This window comes from Numida meleagris, chromosome 2 (assembly GCF_002078875.1).
Source record: "Numida meleagris isolate 19003 breed g44 Domestic line chromosome 2, NumMel1.0, whole genome shotgun sequence".
Classification (NCBI taxonomy): domain Eukaryota; kingdom Metazoa; phylum Chordata; class Aves; order Galliformes; family Numididae; genus Numida; species Numida meleagris.
In genome coordinates, this window is record NC_034410.1 from 145,118,834 (window position 1) to 145,137,696 (window position 18,863).

The following is an 18,863-nucleotide window of genomic DNA, read 5'->3' on the forward strand; positions in this document are numbered from 1 at the left end:
GAGCACAACAGAGTCCTTAGTGAATTTACCTGATGAAGCAGAGAAGTGTTATTGTCAGGAGGTAAAGCCAATTATGGTACTCATAGAGACTTCCTATGGCATCTAAGATCAGGAGTGTAATGAGCAATTGAGACAGTCTACTCTCTTGGCTGTCTTACCCTGCCTTGTACAACAGGAGTTGTACCCACTCCATGATGCAGCCTGCAAGCACACATCCATTGAATATACTTCCCTCTAATTGGCTCTATTATTGTTTTAAGTTGGTGGATGCTTTCATTTGTTTGTATGTTTTTCTTGGTGGAAGGGTTTAGATGCAGCACGTAAAAATTTGTATCAAATTGGAAAATTTTGTTGCTAGCACCAACATCTCAAGATGAGCGCGCCTCTTTCAAAATTAAAATGCAGGCAAAGGAACTCAGTGGGAAGGTATTTATATCTGTTTAAATATTTCTATTGCTGCATTAGGCCTAAATGCTTCATTTTGAAAAAAGTTAAAGAAAAGCTTTACTGATGCTTTGTTATGTTAATGGATGGTTTGAGACTGGTGCTCCAAGTTGTACTGTTGATGCGCTGCACTGCATTATATGCAAACATTATGCTAAATAACCTGTCACTTAAACCTTTGTTCCTGAAATCTCTTCATTAAGGTCTACAGTAGGTGTTCTGCTTAAATTTTTCAGCTGTGTTGACATTCCTGATTTCTTAATCTATATATACATTTGTCAATACTCTCACGAAATGCTACATGCACACAAACACATATTCATATACATATATGCATATATATCCCTATAAGTAGGGATAAATAATAAACATCTGTAAGCCATTCTACATTTACAGGACAATCACACTGTGCTAGGGGTCTTAGGTAATAACCAAATACATTACTGAACTGACAACTTAAAAAAATAGGAAAACTAACCAGTAAGATTTAAAAACCATTAATCTCCAGGTAGCACAGAATAATACAGAAGAGGTTTTAAATGGTGTAAAGTTACAGCAGCTCCCTTGAAAGCAGCTGACTCACAAAGCCATCCAGTTGATCATTCTACCGTTCTCTGCCTTCCTCAAATAGTCAAAATTAGGCACTCAACCTGAAAGGATGACCCAGACCTTCACCGGACTATCCATACATACAGCAGTGGCACCATCATCAATTCCTACAAAAGCTCTTGAGGGATGTGTGACCAGAGCCACTCTTGTCACATTACTGGAAAAATGTCCTTTCAGATATAAAACACAAACCTCATGCAGCAGGCCAACAATCAAAGTCACAAAATTTTCACTCCATCTTCTGTCCATATCTCATGAAAGAGGTGACAGAGGTGACAGAGAGACAGCTGAGGTTGTACACAGCGATCCTCATCCAGCTACCTATCCCCTACAGCAGGAGTAGATTGCCCATTTTCTTTGGCAGCAGAATTTATCTAAGTGATGTTCGTCTACACAGACTTGTTTCAAGGGCATGGAAAGATACAAAGTGCTTTCCCACAAATAACAGTCAGTACATGTCTCTTTATGCTCACAGAAGTGGTTGACTTGCTAAGACTGGCTCTATCTTCATCTTGATCAACATATTTGAAGAATAATGGACTTCCAAACTGGACAGGTTATTTCAGCAGCTCCTGCTGGTTGAAGAAAGCAGATCCTTTATACTGCTTTGAGTTCATTTTCTGCCTGACTACTCCAACCTTCCTAGCCAAAATTGTCATTAACTCATTTACGCTTTGCGATCTGCTCTGCTGTCAAGTATTAAATTTATTCTTGTCTCATTTTAGACTTCCCACTCTAAAAATGCAACAGTCTATTTTCAAGGCAAATGCAGGATTAAATGCATGGTAACACACATTATCTTGAATATATATGGATTTAAAACCAAAATGTAGCTGAAGACCACATCTAGTTTCCATAATATCAAAGTTCTACAAAACTTCTTATTACTCACAATTCTACATTTCACCAGAAAATGAGTTGTAGATAATTTTAAAATCACATTACCCTCTTTTAATGCAGTAAAATGTCTATGATTCCTTCTCCTTCAGGCTGGAGCTTCATCTCAGACCTGCAGAATTCATTGTGTCCGAGGACCAAAGAGGAGGCACTAAGTATTCACATGCACCTCTGCTATGTTTTGTAATAACAATACTCCAGATACATGAAAATCACCTTAAAATTGAGCAAATCGATTTATGATTGAGGAAAAGAATGAAACTGTAGCAGCTTTTCTTCTGTCAATTTAATGTAAGCAATAACATTTTTTCTTTGTTTCATTCTTTTTTTTTTTTTTTTTTTACTTCATCCTTGAAAGTAACCATTGAAATACCATTGACCAATTCTGGTCAAGCTATTTTCAAACAAGATTAATGTTTTTTTTGTTTGTTTTGTTTTGGGGTTTTTTTTGTGTGTGTATTTTATTCCTGCTCCAGCAAAGAAAAACAGAAGGGAAAAAAAAATACCCAACCCACAAGTTGCCTTTAAAAAGTGCTGAACACAATTTCCATAGCCATCATTCACCAACCACATCATGTCTTTTGGCAATTCTGCTGTTTTTGAAAAGCTCTATTGCCTGATTCTAAGGAAACACTCCAGTAAGAAGCACATATACACTTAAATGATGTACTTTTTATGACATTTTTCCAAGAACAAGAATAGCTAATTGTTGAGTTTCCTACTGGGAAACTGCTCTTTAATATGCAAATCTCTAAATGACTACTCTAATGCAAATTGCCAATGCTACAATAATTCAATCACATATATATGCATGTAAACACATAGCTCTTACTTAGAATATGCTTAATCATTTTTCCAGGTAGCACAAATCCAACACAGCCCATGTGCCATGTGGTTCACAGATGTCAAGTGTTCATTTTATTTTAAATACTACTGCTGAATGTATCTGTAAGGCTTTTTAGACCAACTTACTTGGTGCTGGCTTGCTTTTGCCAACTGCTCATTGGCTGATTCTACATTAGAAGATGCAGTCTCAATGTTGGCTTCAATACTATCTGCAAATTAAGATAATAGAAGATAATTACAGGGTACAAACCTAAAACAAAAGCTTTATACTAACAGCAATTCAGCAGTTTACATGTGGGCATAAAAAGACAAGCAGCATTTTTTGCAAGACACTGCATTACAGAGAAAGAAGAATGCTTTGCATTTTGATGAATGAAGACACCTAACCTATCAGAAGCAGTATGACTGATAGTGTCCTCAGATAATAGAATCATGGCATCATAGAATAACCTGAGCTGGAAGGGATCCACAAGGTTCACAGAGTCCAACTCTTGGCTCCACTCAGGACTACCAAAAATCCCCTCAGCCTCCTTTTCTCTGGGCTGAAGAAACCAAGGTGACCTCAGCTGCTCCTCATACATAACCCCCTCCAGACCCTTCACCATCTTAAAAAAACCCTGTCTGGATGCTCTCTAATAGTTTTACGTCCTTCTGATATTGTGGTACCCAAACCTAAAAACAGTGTTCGAGGTGAGACTACACCAGTGCAGAGCAGGGAGGTTACTACCTCATCTCACTCTCACTAAATCCAATGGAATCAGATGAATCACAACTTCCAACTCCTGGATCACATTTCCAGCCTCTAAGAGAGGTCTGCGCAGATGGCTTAGAATGAGACAAATTGCCACTGCCTAAAATTAAGGGAGATGAATCTCATCCTAGACTGCTAGGTCTGAGGTTGTGGAAGCTGGGGAATACACAAGGAATCAAAATGAGACGAGAAAGGAAAGACTGACAGCTACACATTGCAGCTGGCAGTGAGAGAAAACGCCATTTCCATCAAAAACAAGTTTAAATTTTGACTCCAGCGCTGTGCTTAGAAAGCAAGATATTTATGATATAAAACTTGCAATTAAAGGTTTATGCTTTCAGTGGAAGTCTTAGAAATCTTCACCAATTTGTCCAGTGAGAGATGAGCAGCCAATAATTCCTGGCCACAGTGTGAGAATATGTACGCTTAGTCTGCCCATGTGGGATTTAGCACAGACATTACACCACAAAGTATATGAAAATGATCCTTAGGAATTTGGCCTCTGGCAGAAATTAGAGAATAAGGTTCCTGAAATTTCTCTTGCCTTTAATAAGATTAATGGAAATTATTTAACTGACAGTATGAGGGGCTGGATTAAAACTTGCCATTGAAGATTTAAGTAACATTTATTTATTTATTTATTTATTTGCTTTAAGGAAAACACATTAAGCACTTTTGTGATGAGTAAAGAATGAAGGTTTGCAGATAAACTGTGGAACAACACCCTCCCCCCCCAACTTGCTCTTAGCACCCAGAAACCTATTGAAAGTCTTAATAACTCTGAGGGTTGTTTTTTCCATTCCTTTTTACTACACTATGCATGCTGTAGTAACCAAAAGCAAACTACATGGCTGGCACTTTTACAGATTGATATGCCATAATTTTATTGGCCATATTCAAAGCCTCTCAATTTTTATTATGATTTTAAAACTGTGACCCTTGGTTGTCATTACTGAGCTCTGCACAAATGCTTCCTTTGCAATCAAGATTGTTTCTAATGATCACAACTCCTGGCTACGAAGAAATATCAGATTTGCTTGTACAGAACCTTAGAACATTTGAGTCCACAAACTTGCACACACCAGTGTGGCAACCATGCAAGTATTGCAACAATCTGAATGTTTTCCAGGGAAAGTGACAGATGTTTCTCTTCCCCTTTTCTTCTCAATACCAGTAGAAAGTGATGGTGCTGAATTACCAAAAACGATGAACAGAAACATGAATGGTAACACAGCACAGTGCAGTGAGCAGTATTTTTGTCATGTGAGTGGATCTACTCAAGGTCTATTTCAAACACGTACCTAAGAAAGAGCTGTAAGTAAAACATGATAGGCACTTTTCAACCTCTCACTTAATAATGAGGTCCAAGGCAGGCTCCCAAGGAAAACCCTACTAGCACATGTCCACCTGTGCTATCACTATTAGTTTTATACTCATGTTCAAAAACAATAGATATTCTACTCCAGCACTGGCCTTGATGTCTTTCCAGACAGAAATTGAAGTTGGCCCATAAATCAGTAAGAGGTCATTCTAAATACTTTATACGAGTAGTAGGAGAGGTATATTTGATGTTTTCTGGGTAGAAGTGAGGAATAGCTTAGAAGTAGGAAGGGGGAGTTTTTTTGTTTCTGTGTTGGCAAGCTAGGATAGACGTGTGTAACTGGCAACTAATCACTGAGACAACACTGGTTTGCTTCAACTGAAATTCAAATCCTGACCATTCAATAACACATTACTACAACTGCATGGAATGGAGTAGTCATGTCCTACTCATCATGTTTTGCCAATACCACCTCATTTTTTCTAGCACATGCTTTCCCAAGTAGGATGGTCATGTGCTATATGTCCTACACGAGTTGATGTGATGTTGCAGGAGGTGAGTGGGTTCTGATGGCAAAGTTTCTGCTCAGTTGTTCTCCGAACAGCAGAATAAAAGCTTTGGAATGAGCAAAATTCCCACTTAAATTTTCTCTGTAAAAATGTGTAATCCTGAGAGGAGCAGACAAAAACAAGTAAACAAGCAAAACTCCATAAAAATGAGATATAAATACGTAACACTATGTAACTGTGTATTTCTTCTGATTTATGCAGGAAAGCAAGAGAATAAATTGAGAAATTGGGTTAAATCACAAGGAAGTACACAGACCATATCAATAAGTCAAGAATAAATGTGTCACTCAGCAGATGTCAGCACATCTCTGCCAAATGATAGTGATTGCTCTGAGCTTCACCTTGCGTATGTTCAGGCTTCTCTCCAAGGCTAGAGGTTGAGAAGGAAGTATTTCCAAAGGGATGTTAAACTGTTAAGAAGACAGGAACATCAGCTGGGTCTGATTTTTCCTTTGCCCGCTGCCTTTAGCATTAAAGGACAGCGACTTTGCTCCCAAATAGATGTAATAACCCAACTCTGAGCCTAGAGTTTTCCAAAGGGTCTCAGTACTCTGAATCTCATAATGATTTCCCATCTTCGTTCTGTGATGATGAATTTATGATTGTGGTACATTTTGCAAACAAAAACTTTAAGGCGATGTGATTACCATTTTATGAAACTGAGGGACACCAAAGCAGATGGCGGTTGCATCAAGGAATTAGGAAAAGACATCTAATTTTCCTGCCTAAACACATCCTTTCAATAGGAAGGCAGCAGAGCTGACCAGTTTTCAGATGTAACTCAATAGGATTTTATGACACACTTATCACACATAGACAGAAGTCATGATGACCCCCAGCGGTCTCGTTAACCCTATCTATTTACCTGTCTTATGAGATCAAGCCCTGCTAATGGCCAACAAGAGTCTTCTATATGAAATTACTGGAGCGATAGGGGCTGGAGTGAGGTTTTTGTCCAAATATATCAAGGAATCACCCGGTGACCTATGTCTTTATAGTGGCAACAATGGGTTGGTTTCACAAGGCAGCATTTTCAGTAGAGCTGCTTGAAAGACAGGAAAGTGAGCTTGTAAATGAGAGTTTTAAAATGCTCCCACTTGGCTATAATCAAAACGGGCCCCTTCAGGTTTCACAGTATGCTTTTATTTTTAGCACTCCAATAAGCTTAACCCTGTTTCATCACTATATCTTCTGACAAAAATAATCTATACAACACACTGAGAAGCACAATATTAAAAAAGGAATGTTTTTGTAATATGCAAAGTTTTCTTTCTTAATTAAAAGCCAAATTTGGGGTGAAATTGCTGTCAGCATGAAAAAGAACTTTTCCTGTTCTAATCGCCATGCTCTTGGAGAGTTTTAAAGTGAGATTCATTGCATGAAAAAAGAGGCTCAGGTTTCCACAGGCATGACTGCTGATGTTAAATGAAGGAAAGCTACGGCAGGTCTTCCAGAGTGAAGTTTGAAATGACTTAGGGTTAGGCATTTGCAAACTTCTATGTATATATCAAGTTATAAATTGGGCACATGAGAGGATTTGTAAAATAATCTCTCCCACTTGCTGAACTAGGGCTAAATGGGTCACACTGGTATAGACTGGTATAGGGAAATTTTAGTGAAGTATTAGAACAGGCTGCCCAGGGAGGTGGTGGAGTCACTGTCCGTGGAGGTGTTCAAGAAAAGGGTAGATGTGGCACTGAGCAACATGGTTTAGTGGGCATGGTAGGGAAGGGCTGATGGTTAAACTAGATGATATTAGTGGTCTTTTCCAACCTGGATGATTCTATGAAATACAATTTGCAGCAGCAAGAGCTGTGATTCCAAGAAAAGCAGATAGTATCTTGCTTCGTATTTGACTTTAGCAGAGCTCTAATTCTCCCACACAGTAGCACACCATAACCCCTGGAGGTAGGGCAACAACTGCTCAACCCAATTTTCCAAGCAGACCTCAAAAATCTATTGGAACTCTGCTAAAATGATATAACCAGCTCTTCCTGCTGGTTTTCTTCAGTCAACAGACCAAAGCCCCAGTCTGAATGAATACAAACGGCTGTAAAACAATGGCCGAACACTAGCATAAATTTACAGCACTTCAGCTCCTGAGTGATTTATACTGTCCTTGAAATGCATCTTGAAAATGTCAAGTATCTGCTAAATATGCATGCACTGAAAAAAAGGTATCGCCCTGCCAGTGGTTCACCATGCCTGCCAGGATGCATCTTCCAGAGATTTAAAATTCAAACATAGTCTTGTGTTAATCTATTGGAAAACAGCACGTCCTACCAGAGAATAAGGTACCTCACATCATCTGCTCAGTGGTAAAGGGCAGAGTGCAGGAATATTACCACTTTAGTAGATGGAAAGTAATTTGCTTCTCTTTCTTATAGAGAAAGAAGTGGTCCAAAGCAACCTCTGGTATTTTTACCAGAAGTCAGCTCATGTACAGGTTCCTGTGGGTGCATGGTACAGCTCGTCCTCTCATTGCTCAGCAACCTGATGTATCCAGTGTTCCCACATGATGCTCTCAACTGTCTTTAGGTGCTTTCAGACTGTACTCTTAGCCCAAAATTTGAACATGGGAGGATATTATGTCATGGCAAAAGAATCAATTCACCTTTCTTAAAATTTTCTTCTTCTTTTTTTTTTTTTTCTGATGAAAAAAGGCATTTCAACAAACACAACATTTTTTAAAGAAAATTTATGGATATCTCATATTTTCTTTTTTCTTCCCAATAATCTCTGGAAGTATTTTAAAAAGCAATATAGCATGCAACCTCGCTGCAATGAGAAACTGCGGCTACTCTTCTGTAGTACACACTATTTGCTGGTGTGGTAACCTCAAAACATTTTTTTTTTTAAGTTATTTAAAACATTCAAACTAAAGAAAATATTATTCCAAACTGCCAGAAAATGCATTCACTTAAATTGTTAAGAAACCAAAATAAAGTAAAGATCACAGAATCACAGAATCGTAGAGGTTGGAAAGGACCTCTGGGGATCAGACTACGTACTAGATGACTTTCAGGGTCCCTTCCAACTCAAATAATGCTATGATCCATTTATACTTGCTTTTTCAAATGCAGCTCATGAATAATGAGATAAATGGATAAACAGCTTAATTTCACTTGTACACAGCGTTATTCAAAAGTCCATTTTTGTCTACAGTTAACACAGCACTCCTATCACACAGCTGGGTGCATAAGCGATCAAGTTTTACACTTCAGTCAATTGACTGAGGAAATGTCTGTCTGTGTCACAGGAATAAATGAGGATGTTAGGGTGTTGATTCATAGAAAGAAAAACACTTCATTTCTGCTTGCTGTCTTGGGAAGATTGTATATTTTACTTACAAAGTAAAGTTACTGATATTTACAAGTTGTTTGGCAACTTTTGTGTTACATGGCTTGTTTGGTTTACTTAACCTGCTCAAGCAGTGTATGTGTGGCAGAGTGTGACAACTCCCAGCAGAAAGAAACCATCCACCTGGGCAGCTTCTTGCTGTAGGACATTTATTGCTCAATCAAACACTTCAAGAAACTGAGAGCACAACAGTTCCAACTGCCCCAAAATGACTGAATAAATTGGTGTGAGAAGAATCCTACCGGTGGCAATAAACCTCATAAAAGGAAGAGCCTTGCTTCTTTTACAAAATTAGCTGGCTCATTAACTACAAGTACACCAGCCCAATCTCATTACGAAGGTCAAACACAGAGCAGCAGACAAATCTTTAGGCGTTAGTAAATTTAGAAATCTACAGTTACCCATTATTCTTTTCCTTATAAGCCAGCAAGTGCTGTCCTACCAGCAGATAGCAATAAAAGTAAATGCAAAAGTCCATGCAAAACGAAACAAAAACTCATGCTCACTGAGCGCAGAAACAGAAAAGAAGCAGAAAAGCTCATCCCATTTTTATGCTGCCTATGATGTTTAGCAAAATGTGTTTATCAGAGAAGATCATGCTATTTCACCAACAATTCCAGCAATTTAGTTGTAGCAATGATCATCAATCTGTACCTAACATGAAACAGAGCAGCTTCAATAAGACCAAGTGCCAGGTCCTGCATTTTGGTCAGAAAAACCCCACGCAATGCTGCAAGCTTTGGACAGAGTGGCTGGAAAGCTGGATGGAGGAAAAAGATCTGGGGGTGTTGGTCAGTAAAGCATGAGCCAGTGTGCCCAGGTGGCCAAGAAGGCCAATGGCATCCCAGCTGTATTAGAAACAGCAGTCAGCAGAAGCAGGAAGGTGACTACCCCTCTGAACTGTCACTGGCAAGGCCACACCTTGAGTACCATGTTCGGTTTTGGGCCTCTTACTACAGGAAAGACATCGAGGCCCTGGAGTGTGTCCAGAGAAGGGAAATGAAGCAGTAAAGGGTCTGGAGCACAAGTCTTATGAGGAGCGGCTGAAGGAACTGTGACTGTTCAGTCTGGAGAAGTGGAAGCTCAGGGGAGATCTTATTGCTCTCTATAACTCCCCGAAGAGGTTGTAGTGAGGTGGTGGGGTCAGCCTCTTCTCCTGAGCATTAGGAAAAGTGGTAATGGCCTTAAGTTGTGTCAGGGGAGGTTCAAGTTGGATATTAGGAAAAATTTCTACTCAGAAAGAGTGGTGAGGTCTTGGAACAGGCTGCTTAGGGAGGTGATGGAGTCACCATCCCTAGTGGTGTTCAAGAAATGCAGAGATATGGCACTGAGGGACAGAGTTTAGTAGGCATGCTGGTGATGGTTTGATGTTTTGATCAGATGATCTTAGAGGTCTTTTCTAACTTTATGACTCTGTGTTCCTATGAATTTACAGGCTCTTCACTGATGTCTATATCCAGCGACTTGTTGAAAGTGAGAGCAGAGGTATTCAAACCACTGTGCCCTTGAAATTTTTGCCCACAAGGCAATTAAGGGTAGCAGTAGTATGCAATTTCAGCAGTTTACACGACATCTTAATTAGACTGATAACAGAACAGGATATACACATAGGCTGCACGAAGAAATTGGAGGTTTCATTGAAGGAATGGGAAGTGTTTAGTACATGAAAGATCACTGATTCAGAAATACCTCTCTGTATACACTCCCTACACAGGTTGTGCTCTGCATTGATGTTTAACTTCACGTTGCCACAAATAGCTGAAAGCAAGATAGCCGGGAGATTTCCCAATTCATCAGGAACGAATGAGAACATCAGCGCTCCCATTCACATAATAGTCTCCTCAGAGATCACTTAGATAACTTAACCAAATGAGAGACTTCATAGACCACATTCAACATAACGTAGATATTAGAGCTGTTACATTCAGGTATTCAGGGACCACTCTCAAGATGTGTTCATTTTTTGCAGATGTCCCAGCGGAGACACATAACTCTGGAGAGTTTAGTTAAGGATCCAGTTGGATGATTTCCCTACTTGGCTTGCATTAATGCATATGACAACAGACTTTTTGTCATGCTGTTCAGGCAGTCAGACTGGAGAACATGTGTGCAAAGGTGCCCTCTTGACTCTTGACAGTGTCTACACGTTAAACTAGCCTTCAGGTCGGAAAAGCAATGACGATAAAGCAGGCAACAGAACTGACCTGACTTCACAGAAAGAAAGGGAAAAAAGAAACACACGCTTTAAAAGCTTCCAAAATAAGTAGCGCATTTGCACTCATGCAAATACTCTTTCTTTGAAGGAGGTTCATTATCATCAGGCAATAACTGACAATGTGTTATGTCAGCAAACACCAGCATTACTCAAGGACTGAATATATTGACCCCATCATAAACTTCTTCCTAGACTGAAGGAAAGCAACAGCTGCTGTGTTTATATTTATCTTGGCAGGTCTGAGGGTTCTAGCCTGGAAGATACCAAGTAACAATGTCTGCAAAGTGAGAGAGCATTCTCTTTAAATAATGTTATGTAGTTTCTTAACCTTATTATTTTCAAATATGTACTGTACAGATTTCAAGAGTGACATGAAACCTTAGTAGCACGAAGATCTCAGCCTGAATAAGTAATGAAAGAAAAGGAAGTCAGAGAAAGTACTTCCCTCAGTGCAGTAGGATCTTCTTCCAGACAATGAGATTTGCTTTGCAAACATTAGTTTGTACCTACTTTGTCTGATTTAGCGGTAGGCACCCCTGCTCATGGCAGGGACTTGAAACTAGATCATCTTTGAGATCTTTTCCAACCGAAGCCATCTTATGATTCCATTCCAAGATTCTATGTAAGAACAAAGAATTAGAGGACTAATTCCCATGGCCTGCTGCTGTAATCTTAAAGTAAGTGGCCATGTTCTTGCCATTGTAGGGGGTGGGAAGGTTAAAGATACAATGGCAGAAGGTTGGTTGCAAAATTTTCCAACATCAGAAGAAATATGACTTTTCTAGAAGTACAAAATATTCTACATGTATGACATTTTCAGAACAACATTGGTCTGGCATTGTGGCTTTGTGAAAAGTGATGAAAATGCAAACAGTGAAAGGTGAATTGGGACAATTCAGATGACAAATGCAGATTTTGCTCCTTATTTTGCCATAACTAGTGAGGTTACAAACACAGGTAGGAGAGAGAAAAAGCTCATCTAAATGAAAAAAAAAGTATTTTCTTTTGCTACAGGCAAATAGAATGCAATGACTATATTATTCAGATCATCCTTATTTTCTGTTACAAATGCAAACAGAAGCCTACAGAGGTAGATAAGTACACACCTGTCCTCATCAGCAGTAATACAAACACTGGTAACTGTGTTATTAACACCTTTTTTGGATGACCTGGGGATTTTAGGATTCTTTTTCCCCTAACACCAACAACAAAGTTGACTTCATGGAACTATGCGTATTTATCCCAATATGGCCAATGGAAGGACAAGCTTGCACTTGTAAAATAATGACTTTCAGTATGAAACACTGGGAATGTTCCAGCTGTTGAGGACTTGTACTTCATTCAATTGAGTAGGTAGCTATCTGTGAGCACAGAAGGGAGAGACTCCTTGCACTAGCAATCATCCCCAACGTAATTTACTTCTCCAAGTGCCAAGTGCTTAATTCTTACCTTGGATGCTTTTGCTGAAGAACCTGTTACAATGAGAGTTAAGCATAGCAGAGGAGACAGTCCTACTCCAATGACAGCTTTTTGTTGCTTTTCATGTCTTTTCCTCACTACCCTGTGAAGATCTTGCCATTTGTGTTTCAGATCCCCTAAGTCTCTCCTACAGTACCCCAAGAAATTGTTTGTAGCCTTCTATTCCACATTTTGTGTTCTCTCTTTGGAGGGTCACTGTCAGAGCGTGCCTAAAGCAGCTGACAAGTTTTGGTGACCCTTTGCAGGAGCATATCAGTCCTATGTAAACTCTGCCAGGCTCCCTCATCTTGGTTCAGGCATGTTTCTCTGGATTCAGAGAGCACTAATGCAGAATTTCTCCTTGAGCAGCAGGGCTAGAAGTAGAAGACAACTAGTCAGCAGAGATATTCCAGTTGCAATGCAAGCTGTTGAAATTAGTTTCTAGGAAAGCACCAAAGGGTGAGTATTTATAAGTTCATTAATAAGATAATATATTGATTTTATGGGAGGGGTTCGTTTGCAAACTTCATTCAGTTTGGTTGTTTCAATGAAAATTATTGTAGAGACTTTTGGTCAGTTATGCAATAGAGAAACTTGACAGGGACAGTAAGGAACTTCAGGGAGAAAGCTGGACAGAGACTAGGATAAGAAGTGGATGAGAAGGGATTTATTTATGGGAGAAGGAGACATCCCATTCCCTGTATTTGTGATTAAATTTCACAAGGATGCTTTTGCCAAGAGCTCCTGTAAGTCTGTGTTAAGAGATTCAGCTAATTAAAAAGTAACTAACATCACCAGCTTGTTTTGGCTTTGAGATTTGGACTCAGTGATACTGTAATGCTTAGTTAAATAACCCTATCAAAGATATGCCATGACTTGGAATGTACACTTTTGCAGAAGACAAAAAATAACAGAGATGTGCTGCCCCGACTCTGCATTTCCACTCATCTATTTCCTCCCTGCCTGACAGAAATTGCTCTCTACTCTAGGGAGTTTTACAGATGTTCTCATTAAGGAAATGGTCCACACAATAGCAAAACTTCCTTTAAGGTTTTTCTAAGAAGTCTGGGTTACTCTTCCTGTGCTATGCATAGCTCAGACAAGCTCTTCTCGTTAATTCTCCCCAGCTCAGAGCGAACAACATTGGTGCATGCTACAGCCCTGGCTGGTGTTCTTTTTTTTGTTTTTTTTTTTGCTGAATTATGCACCTCAGATTCCCTGGATATACAGTTTTCCCATGTCTTCTAACTTGACACACACAGAGCTTTCATTTCATGCATATGAGAGGAATGCAATAAAAAAGTCAAACAAGTGTCAAGAGAGCTGTCCCTTATCATCACTGCTGCTGTATTTTCACTGTGGGAGTTTCAATTCTCTTCAACAACTGACTCTTAATCTCACTTATGTCTATGTAACACGAATGTCAAAAGATATACAGTGGGATCTTTCAGCAATTGGTTGGGAAGATACCTTGAATAGCTGCCAGAGTGAAAAGATGCTTCTGAGGAAGCTACAAAAAAAATCTGCTGCCGTGAAATGAGAAGAAACAACCCTTCTGATGGTGCAATACCAAAACACACTATTTAATATAATTTTCTCACAGGCTGGTTAATACTAGGCTACTTCTAAGCATGAGCAATATCCTAAAATAATACATGATGCCTTAAGAAAATTGGTTACAAGGATCTTGAAGCTAACTGATGTATGCTTTCATGTCCCTCAAGGCATTAACATCTGATGTACATTCTGGAGATGAATCAGGTTCTGAAGTCGTATATGTATAAAAAATAAGCTGCCCAAGAAAGAGAAACAAAACAAGAAAGAACTGGTAGATATTATCTTGATTTTGTTCTGCACCTGTGAACCTGAGTGGTATTTCTCAGTGGGATGCAGAAAGCTCATTTCAGTGTGAAAGGAGGTATCTGATGCTAATAGAAACTTGCATAGGTTTAAGCTTGGCAAAGCAATTCAGACTCTTTAATAAACAACAGAGAAGATTTTCTTCTTTTATAATTTACATATGGCTGCCTTAGGACTTGATCCAGCTCCCATGAGCTCTGGTAAGTACTCCAAGTGAGCACTGCAGGTTAGTAATATCTCCCCAAACCTTGCTTCTCTGATGTTTAAGTCCCTCATCATGGCTTCACGACTGTTAGCTCTCAAATTTGGAACTGGAAATTGCTTCGGAAGCACTTCAGAGTATCATCATACACACACCAAGAAAAGAAAAAAAGAAAAAAATACCTGATTGCTCTTAGCTGCATAAGAACACATCAGTGACAAAGAAAAAAGTCAAAGGAAATTTAAAAGGAGCAGATCACTGTCTCTTATTCCTCTATTCAAAAAAATGGTGATGATCACCGGTGGGCTGCTGTTGAAGATAACTGTAGAATCGTTTGAGTTGGAAGGGACTCTTAAAGGTCATCAGATCCAACTCCCTTGCAATGAACAGGGACACCTACAGCTCAGTCGGGGTGCTCAGAGCCCTGTCTAACCTGACCTTGAATGTCTCCAAGGATGGAGCATCCACCACCTCTCTGGGCAATTTGTTCCACTGTCTAGCAATTTCTCTCATCTCCTCCATTCCCAAGAATCCTCCACAATGTTCTTAGCCAATGGCTGCTATAAAGTAAGAAGAGGTCAACTAGTGGGCAGAAGTTTCAGATTGTGTGTGTGTGTGCGTGTGTGTCATAATGGTAGGATGCTGAAGATTCAGTCAGGCACTGTCTGTAACATGGAGAGAAATTTCCATTTAGGAGAAGCAAGCTGTTTAATTTTTTTTTTGCCACTCTATAATAACGTCCATAATTACTGCTGGTATTGTTTTTTAATTACAGCTCCAGCTAGAAATTTAAAAACATGAATCCCTTCTTAGTTAATGCTATATATTCTTCAGCTTCTTTGTTGTAGTCAAAATTGAACAAATTTATCTCACCTCAAAATCTCCTTTATGCTAAATATATCTAACTACTCCAAATATAAGAATGCTATTGCACAGAGCAGTTTGTCAGATCAAAATTTCACTAAGGGTACTACATGCACAAAACACAGGAGAAATAATCACAGCATCACAGTTTCTTGTGAGGAAACACACAATCTCACAATGGAATAGCATAGGAGCATAACAAAACACATACTTTAACAGTGATACCTACCTATTGTGTCTCCTTGCTCATGTACCATGGAGGCCAGGTCTTTAATGATCTGGTTCACATCGAGCATGTCACTCTGAAAACACAGAAAACATAAAAGAGATGTTTTGAAACCAAGCTTTGTAACAAGAAAAAAAAAAAAAAAAAAAAAAAAAAAAAGAGAAAAAAAAGAGGAAAAAAAAAAAGAAGAGAAAGAATAAGAAAAAAATATTGCCTGTGTAGAATTAAAAGAAAAAGAGCCAGTGCTCCATGCTCCCACGGTAAATGAAAAATCCCTTTAAACAATGCCATGGTTTACTAGATCTAAGTAAGCCTGTTGACTTGAGCTTTTTTAAGAAACAAGTAGAATGATATGATTTTATGGTTGCTTTTCAGAATTGTGGAATACTAAGAGGGAAAATGCAACAGTAAGAACAACTGCTGCAAACCTGTTTCTTCTCAAAAAAAGATATATTTGGTGCAAGTCATTCATCCTAAAGTGCAGATTCTTTCATAGGAGAAGCCCATTTTTAGAATTTCATTCATCTGGTAAAAAATTATTTGTGAATCAGTGGAGATCCAATCAAAAAATCACTGAATTTGAATCTCCTTACTGCTAGACAGTCAAGAAATCAATCCATCAGTCAGGATGTGTTTGATGAATGGATTCATTTATACCTTTCTAAATGTACCAAAAATAAAGTTAATAAACACAGAAATTTTCCTAGTTCTAAGACAGCAATCTCCAGCGAGTTTGTTTCCCTATTATCTGAACACTTACCATATACAAGAGCAAATGTGAGCATATGTTGACTTTTTATGACACTGCCTTTTATAAAAAACAATTAACCTAGCAATAATAGACATAATAATGCAGATACTGCTAAATGCACTACCAGTAAGGCAACATTAGCAGAGCAGAAAGAAAGACACTCAAGCAGGATGGATTTTGTTTAACTGTACAGCTTACAGAATCACGGAAACATTGAGGCTGGCAGGAATCTCTGGAAATCATTTAGTCCAATGCTCCAAGCAAGTTGCCCAGGACAAAGTCCACTTGTTTTTGCACATCTTCATGGATGTTCATAGACTGGGCAACCGTTTATCCATGTGTTCCTCATGTTGGGGACCCAGCACTCTGGATATGCTGAGCAGAGAGAAAGGAGCATTTCCTTTGACCACTTGGCAATGCTTCTTGCTCCAGGAAGCCACACTGTGATTCTACTTCAGTAGAATCACAGAATCATAGAATCATTTGAGTTGGAAAGAACCTTTAAAGGCCATCTAGTCCAACTCCCCTGCAATGAACAGGAACATCTACCGCTAGATTAGGTTGCTCATAGACTGGTTCAAAGAGACTTCTGAAGAAGATACTTCTTTGCAAGTTTTCCATATAGTCAGTCAGTCCCCAGCCTGTACTGGTGCCTAAACTTATTCCCCCCCAGGGGCAGAACTAGTCAATTCCAGTCACTGGAATTGTCATGAGGTTTCTGTCATGAAACATTTCCCCAGCCTATGAAGGCTGCTGTGATTTCAGCGTAACCACCTGCTATTGAAAAGCTAGGAACTGAAGTCACGATAAGCGATAACTGCTGCCTCACACTCACCCATGATGACAGTCATCTCATGGTAAAAAGTTATCAGGTTAGTTAGTTACATTTGCTTTCTTCCCGTCCTTGGAAACATCCTCTGATTGCTATTCTTCAGCGATAATCAAGAGTGGCCTCACAATGACATTGGAAAACTCCAATGCTTTTGGTGCATCCAGTCAGGTCTCATGGACTTTATCATAGAATCACAGAATTGCTCGAGTTGGAAGAGACCCCTAAAGACCTTCTACTCCAACTCCCCTGCAATGAACAGGGACATCTACAGCTCAGTCAGGCTGACCAGAGCCTCCTTCAGCTTGACTTCTGATGTCTTTAAGGACGAAGGTATGTTCAGTTGGTATAAATGCTCCTTGGCCTGATCTTCTATTACCAAGAATCTTCCTTGCACCAGACTTTCCCTCTGGTCTCAGAACCCAGGGATTCCTGAGGAACAGTCTTGCTAGTAAAGTGCAAGCTGAAGAAGGCATTAATCTATCTTTTTCTGTGTCCTTTGTCTTCAGTTCTCATGCTCTGCTGACCTGCCTTCTCAGCTTTTTCTTCCACTCTCTTGCATGCACATCCCAACTCCTGACTTTTTAAACTTTTTATTGGCAGATTGCAATCATATCTGACAGAGTGACACAAAGATATTAAGTTTCTAAGAATTTAATGGAAAGAGGAGATAAATGGCTTTAAGGAAAACTTGCCAACTAGACACCAGAGAATCCAAAATAGAGAAATATGAGTGCATTGATTCTATAAATATTTCACAAGTTGATGGGTACCAAAAAATCCAAACAACACATACAAAGGCATAACAAACCAGACTTCTTTAGTTCACTCACAGAATCAAATGTCTGGATAATACAAGAATTGTAAAATCAAAATCAAACACATGCTCAACCAACAAAGCATCATTACATCTGCACAAGAGAGGAGCAGCAACATATGCCTAACGTAACATCTAAGATCAAGATGTCTTCTGAAACAGTGAAAGTGTTTCTGAAGAACCTGCTTCTCCCAGGACTAATTGCACAGTAATTAATTTGTCTGCTTGGGTCCTGTTGCAACACTAGCATCATGCAAAAAAGTCATCTTCTTTCCATCCCACTTTTAAAGAATTCAGAATTGTTATGGATAAATTTAGGAAATGAAAAACAAAATGAATACACATCCTTCTGAAGTTTGTTACAAGAATGTAAGTGACATAACATTTAATCATAAAATGCAATAGAATCACACTCATTTGCAATAAAGCCTGAGAGTACCACTGTGAATTTGTGAATATGTTCAAAATGTTGAATAACTGAGGAAGTAGGAGAAACAAAAGACTTACAAAATTGTGAGAAATCATAATAAAACAACAAAAACAATAAAACACAACCAAAACCCGCGAACAAAGACTGGGTAATGGATCACAAAATGCACTTCACTGATTCACTCGTCAAACTAAATGAAGCTTTAATTATGTATGGTATTATTCATAACTTGTAAATTCTGTAGAGTATTTTTTAAAGCAATAATGTTTAAGTAACTTTGATTACACTAGACCACTGTGGTCATAAATCATTGCCAAGGAATGAGGAGAAATTTGTTGTGATTTTTTGGATGGAGGAGTTGTGGGGTTTTTTTTTGGTTTTTTTTTTTGGTAAAAATATTTGAAAGAAGAAAGT

At 38.9% G+C, this 18,863-nt stretch overlaps 1 protein-coding gene across 8 annotated transcripts in view; it reads right to left on the reverse strand.

Annotated features, from left to right (window-relative positions):
- Positions 1–18,863, reverse strand: part of TSNARE1 (t-SNARE domain containing 1) — a 478,612-nt gene that overhangs the window by 170,041 nt on the left and 289,708 nt on the right. For 7 of the 8 annotated variants that reach the window (XM_021387368.1, XM_021387366.1, XM_021387365.1 and 4 more), the window contains 2 exons: positions 15,626–15,698; positions 2,923–3,005 (listed from right to left, as the gene is read on the reverse strand). In XM_021387368.1, coding sequence (XP_021243043.1) covers positions 2,923–3,005; positions 15,626–15,698 — 156 coding nt within the window. The remainder of the gene's footprint in view (positions 1–2,922; positions 3,006–15,625; positions 15,699–18,863) is intronic. The other variant, XM_021387367.1, reaches the window with a different exon arrangement.